The sequence below is a fragment of the Mytilus edulis genome, chromosome 7 (genome assembly GCF_963676685.1).
Source record: "Mytilus edulis chromosome 7, xbMytEdul2.2, whole genome shotgun sequence".
Taxonomy (NCBI): domain Eukaryota; kingdom Metazoa; phylum Mollusca; class Bivalvia; order Mytilida; family Mytilidae; genus Mytilus; species Mytilus edulis.
Genome location: NC_092350.1, coordinates 59,300,664 through 59,307,658, shown reverse-complemented (window position 1 = coordinate 59,307,658; position 6,995 = coordinate 59,300,664). Strand labels below are relative to the sequence as shown.

Here is a 6,995-nt window from a genome sequence, read left to right as displayed (position 1 = left end):
AAGGCCTTCGCTAAGAAAGTTGCGGCAATAAAATTGACAAAAGGTTTGACCGAGCTATCAATACATGTGGCGTATGTGGAAGTTCATTGCATAGCACTGAAATGTGTTATTTATCTGATACGTCACAGGGCAAAAACAACCGTTCCCAACAAAAGCGTAATCCTACAACACCGTATTCTAAACCACAATCAGCCGATATTGACCAATACGGAAGACCAAAGCTATTCCACAAAGGGAAAGAAATCTGCAACTATTATTTCGCTGGTAATTGCTACAGGGGATCCGCGTGCCGATATGCTCATGTTGACATGAATATGAAATCGTCAAATCAAATCAAACCCTCTACAAGTGTACCAAAAACAACCAAACAATCAAATATATGACTAGATAATGATAATGTGTTAATGCATGCCACAACACCAATCAATGTAGATAAGTTAGCGTGGGAGCTACAGAGACATCCTGATAGATATTTCGTAAATTCATTAATTAACGGGTTACGTAAAGGATTTTTTACAGGCGTATCATCCTTACCGGAAAAGGTTTTAGAATGTAAATCTTTATTGATGATAATATAGTAAATGCGTCTGATTTTGATTTATATACTGATGCTGCGTCAACCGTGGGATTTGGAGGTTATTTAAAAAAATCGATGGTTTCAAGCGTTATGGCCCATAGAAATGAAATTAGATAAGGAATTATCAATGTCTATGGCTTACATGGAATTATATCCTATAGTAATTGCTGCTATTATATGGGGTGATGAGTGGTCAGGGAAGCGTATTCTATTTTACTGTGATAATATGGCAACAGTTTTAATTATAAAGAAAGGAAGATCAAAATCATTAGAAATTATGAAATTAATGAGACGTATAACTTGGTGTTCCGCAAAATACAATTTTATTATTCACGCTACTCATGTAGCCGGAAAATGTAATACTATAGCTGATGCTCTCTCTCGATTTCAGATGGATCGTTTTCGTCAACTGTGTCCGACAGCATCAGTGGAACCTTGTCACTGCCCGCCCCACTCCGAAATTCTGTGGAATTAAGTTGTGTTATTAATAATTTGTGGAGTAAAAGTATTAATAGTGCAACAAGAGATGTATACACATCTGGGTATAAGTGTTTTCTCAAATTTCGTACCTCTCAATTCGAGGGAGAAAATATTGGAAATGTAATGTCTAATATTTCCGAGGATATATTATTTGTTTTGTATCATATTTTCAGTCAGTGTTAAATTTGAAATATTCTACTATCAAGTTATATCTTGCTGGAATACGTCATTTTTCTATTGCAAATTGTAGTGTCAATCCTTTAGTAGATAATGTAGGTAAACCTTTGCTACGTTTACAAAATATTCTAAATGGTATAAAGAAAACTGAAAACAAAAGTGTGCGACAAAAACTACCGATTACTTATAGTGTGCTTCAACAGATTTACCAACATTTACAGAAAAGTATTTTCGATCCGCATTTAGATTTTACTATGTTAACTGCATCTGTTATAGGTTTTTTCGGTTTCCTGCGTTGTTCTGAATTTACATGCAAACAGTCATTTGATTCAGCTTTGAATTTAACTATGGATGATGTAGTATTTGTATCTGATTGTCAAGTTAATTTACGTTTGAAGGCATCCAAAACCGACATTTTCCGTCATGGAGTAATCATTAAACTATTTAAAACTAATAATGATATTTGTCCATATGTACAGTTGTCAAAATATGTAACATCCAGAAATATGAACGGTGCAACAGATAATGATCCGCTATTAGTTGACAGTAGTAATTTAGCTTTACGCCGATCGTTATTTATAGACAAATTGAAAACAATTCTATCACACTTAGGTTTAAATGCCGATAAATATAGTGGACATTCTTTCCGAATAGGAGCAGCTACAACTTGTAGTTCTAATGGTATCCTAGATCATATGATTCAAACTTTAGGACGTTGGAAATCTGACTGCTACAGTCGTTATATAAGAACATCTGAATTTGATATTCGTCAAGCTCTTTCGAAAATGTGTAAATAATTACGATTCAAACTTTGTTAGAAGGAAAATTAGGGATTCCTTATTATAATTTTTTATGTATTTAAGTAGAATGTGGATTTCTGCTTATTTTTGTAAAGTTTGCTCTAATTACATGAATTAGTCAATACATGTAAATAAGTAACAATATTCAATTTGGCACAACCACTGTCTCGGAATAATTTTGGGGATACTCAATGCGTTACAAGGGCAGCATGTGTAGCATTTCATTTGGGCAATGTAATAATGAATTTCATCCATTCTTTACTTGTCACAAAATTATTATCTGAGTTCTCAGGCAGCCCTGAATAAAATGGATAACTAGGCAGCCCTCTCGTCGGGTGAACGAATCATTTGTTTCTCCATTTGACAGTTCTTTTGGATACATGTTTTAGTGTGTAAATGGTTTTTTCACTCGAAATTATCCGTCTCAGGTTGCAAAGTGAGCCCATATACCCTCTAAGCATGGGCTGGGCCAGCGCTCAACATGCAGGTATTAAAATTAATTAAATAAACTAAAAGAGTGGGTATACTTGAGTTACATATGTTTGACATGGGATGGGCCAGCGCTCAACATGTCACTCGTAGAGAGGTATTTTGAAGTAACATATTGTTCTTTGAATTATGCTTCGAGCTCTTGTAAATACTCTCTTTTAAAAGGCTCGCTTTGCTATTAGGTTCACATTGTTTGAGGTTTCATTCAATACTCTACGAGTTATGTTTCTGTTTGATGTATACTAAAGTGGCTCGTGACTTTCTCCTTAAAGTATATGGTGAAAGTTATTTGAAGTCACGGTACCACATCTACACTCTGTCGTCAAGTGCAAGTGCCGCGATAAATGCTCGAATAATGTGAATTTAATTGAGATATGTATTTTATTTTTTATTTTTTAAATACATATCAATTGCTAGCATGTTGCCCGTAACGCCAATTTTATATTTTGTATTTTTTATTATATTATGTTTTTTATTACTTTTGTATATATATTATGTCTTGAATACAAGCCTGTGTAATTATATATAATAAATATTAGTCATTCTTAATTGATTTGATTACTTTAACTTAGGTGGCAATTTGCTATACTTCATCAGTCGTTCTAATTCTGTATCTATGACAGATCTAATCTGTACCGTTACACACATTTAAATCTTAAACAGCTGGAAAAAGTTCATCACTCGTTCAAATCTTTATCAATAGAAACACGGCTCATAAATGCGTATTAATGTTCATTAATTAAAGTTTATGTAAGTGTTTATGTCCTTGCAGATGCCATTTGTTTACTTTATCTCTTATCTTGACTTATTTATGGAAGTCTGGGAATTGTCTGACCGCAATGTTAATAGTCTATCTTGTTTGATATAAGGCATGTCAATCTTAAGTAACTCCTCCCTTACTTGTCTAGGGTACATTAGAAATTTAGTTAAGTTGCAGTTGTAATTTTTATATGGATTAGATACACATGTTTATTTTATGTAATATTTTTATTTGTAATTATTTACCCTCCATCCGCCCCTTTCACCTCCGAGATTGTGGTTTGTGCTTTGGCAACATGTGCAGCAATTCGTTCGGGCAATGTAATAATGAATTTCATCCATTCTTTACTTGTCACAAAATTGTTAAGATGATTATATATGTGCTTACTCATCAATTACTCCATTAAAAATAGATGATCAGAAGATATAGATAAAGTGACTAATTCATTTTAAAAAGATATGCATAAATGTGTTATGACCTTCGTGTATCTCGTCAATGCTCTAAGCCTATACTATTTTTACTAACTTTTGCTTTCTCCCATTCTGTCAAATCTTCAATTATAGAGTACATGGAATTGCCAAAGCTAATACATCCTGCACATGTCGCTGGAACTTTAAACAAAAAACATACAGATTTAAAATCGTGAACATTTTTAGAATTGATGTTAATGTATTATAACTTTGCTTTCGTTGCCAATTGATTATTTTGTAATGATAAGTAAACTCAACAGTCACCTTTTTCATTGTAAATCTACCAGACGTTCACTTAAGCATACATGTACGTATCGCGATGAGAAAGTATTATAGACATGAAATATACATATTGTGCTGGCTAATATATTATCAATTTACAGAATCTTTAAAAACAGACCGAGATATTAAGAAGAGGGTTGCTGAGGTGTATTATATAAAAAAAATCAGTTATCGTTATAAACACTTACTGTACTGGTTTCTTGACAAAACGCTCCAACCTGTGGCATTTTCGGTGACAACACAACAGTTTTCAGTTATGTCAAGACGACATATTAATGATTCTTCAGAAAAACTGGCAACACAACATTGATCCTGTATTAAACACATCGTTGTGCATGCTGCTCTTGATTTCGTATAAATGTCTGTTGTGGCACATGACGACATTATGGTTTCTCCACTTTTCACTCTAAAGGTACTTTTTTTCTTCTTCATAATTTCAGCATGCACGGTACAGTAACTTAGGATTGTTGTTAAACAAATTATAGAAATTATTAATAAGAATCCTTGCATCTTCATTTTGAAACGTAACCGAAGTGTTGAGATAGAATGCTTAACAACTTTTAAATATGCAACAAAATTCAAAAGATCCAATCAAATTGCTTAAATACTTAATTTTTAATAAGTCATAATTACATGATGTCAGAAAGTTGCAATATATATTATGGACTTGTTCGATTATATCAAATTATATGACGACACTAGATCTTTAAAATATTTTCTTTTAAAATAATAAGATTTTTGATAAAACGCTTCCAGTACATCAATAATTTTAATTTAGAACACAAATTGTATTATATTACATGCTGAAATATGCTGTAGTGTGGAGAAGATTATTAGATATATTTAACAAGTCGTATTGAAAAAAAGAGTTAAGACAAAATTGAGAATGGAAATGGGGAATGTGTCAAAGAGACAACAACCCGACCATAGAAAAAAACAGCAGAAGGTCGCCAACAGGTCTTCAATATAGCGAGAATTTTCCGCACCCGGAGGCGTCCTTCAGCTGGCCCCTAAACAAATAGTTAACATAGAAAGTTTTATTGATTTCCTCTATAAAAAAAAATGAGCGAGGCAATAAAACATGAAAAAGCTAAAAATAAAACTGTATACTTTATCAAGCTTCCAAGCGAAAGGAAAGAATTGCCAAACATTGTTGTACATGGGTTTTCAAATAAATTCAGGGGATTTCGTTTTGTTTTATAACTAACTAAGCCTCCAAATAACACTTGTTTACAGTTGTTTATAGTTTAGATTAGATTTGTATTGTTATCGCCAATGATGTCCTATCGATCATACTTACATTATACAGTTGCAAAATTTGATAAAATAACATGCATCTATCATATATTTGTGTTGAGCAAAAGGTGTCAGCGTTCAGCATCCATTTTAACAAAAAATCATCCATCAGCCATCATCCCTAAATCTGGAAGTCATTATCATTTTGTTTCTGTGCTGAAAGCGTTGTAGAACGTTTTCAAGAATGACGAACATTGTAAGATCTGCCAATTCAGCAGACGCCGATCCGAGGCTATTTAAATACATTATGACTTCCAGATTTAGGGATGATGGCTGGATTATATATTCCGGACCTATAGAAGAAATACACGAACTATTTACAATAGCTAATACTGCACACCCGCACTTGAAGTTCACCTACGAATTTTCCCGTAATGAAACAATATTCTTGGACACTGTCATATATAAAGGAGAAAGATTCTTTAACGAAGGCATACTAGACATTAAAACCTATTTCAAACCAACTGAAACATTTCAATATCTACACAGATACAGCTCACACCCGAAAAGTATTTTCAAAGGATTTATCAAAGGTGAAGTATTGAGATACATCAGAAACACCAGTAGCAAAACTGAACTTAAAAAACAGTTAGAAGCTTTTAAAACACGTCTCCTCAAACGAGGATATAAAATATCTGAAATCAACAAAATTTTTAATCAAACACAAAATATAGAAAGGAAACACCTGCTTATACAACGCCAAACGAAACGGGAACAACCACTAGTTATGTTAACAAAATTCAACCCATCTATACAGAAACTGAAAAATATAATTACAAAACACTGGAACCTTATTTCATTAAACCCTAATTGTTTGAACATATTTAATCGCCAGCCTTTTATAGCTTATAAAAGACATACAAATTTACAAGAACTATTATCAAAGCATTAGTGGGTATAGTTTGCTCAACACAATATGATACTGATCTCACAAAAAATAAATCATAATTAACTAATATGTTATTCAAGGACAACCGGTGTATGGTCCAATATAATATACGAAATAAAACAAAAAACATAAATAATACGCCAATATACAACTTATTGAGTCAACCACTGATGAAGCCGGACTCAGGGATCTTTTCCCCAAACACGGCAGAAACACTGGGCCTTACATTCATGCTCATGGGTGAGCTCGGATGGGCTTTTTAAATACAAAATATTGCATTTCATATTTCGATCGAAGTTATTTTAAACTTTATTTTATTGTAGTAAAAAAATACATTTTAGTAAAAATTACATGTTTGTTTTCTTAAATTGTTTATATTGATGCATAAACAAATAAAACGCAGGCTTTTGCGTCACCTTGTGTCTTCAAATTGCTTCTTTATATTTGAATCTATGCAACGACGCTCAATGATGCAATTTTGATGGGAATTTGCAGATGGCGCATGCCATGTCATTGTATTATGTTTACTTATGAATGCATGGTTATTGAATTATATATGTTTTGTAGAATTAAAGGTAGGTATTAAATTTGACCTACCAAGAACTTATCACTTTTGACTCGAAATTAATATATATATGGCTGCCAATGATGTGTTTAGTCCTTTTGTGTTTTCAAATTAAATAAGAGTTTTTTTAACAATATTAAATTATATATGTTTTAATATATGTACTACAAAAATTTCCTAAACGATATCAAGATTTATTTTGTCCATAGT

General features: G+C 32.5%; 1 protein-coding gene across 1 annotated transcript; it reads left to right on the top strand.

The window, feature by feature from the left end:
* Window positions 1–1,581: 1,581 nt before the first annotated feature.
* Window positions 1,582–2,031, top strand: LOC139483271 (uncharacterized). The gene has a single exon (XM_071267301.1). It carries the CDS (start codon window positions 1,582–1,584, stop codon window positions 2,029–2,031), a length of 450 nt encoding a protein of 149 aa, XP_071123402.1.
* The last annotated feature ends 4,964 nt before the right edge of the window (window positions 2,032–6,995 follow it).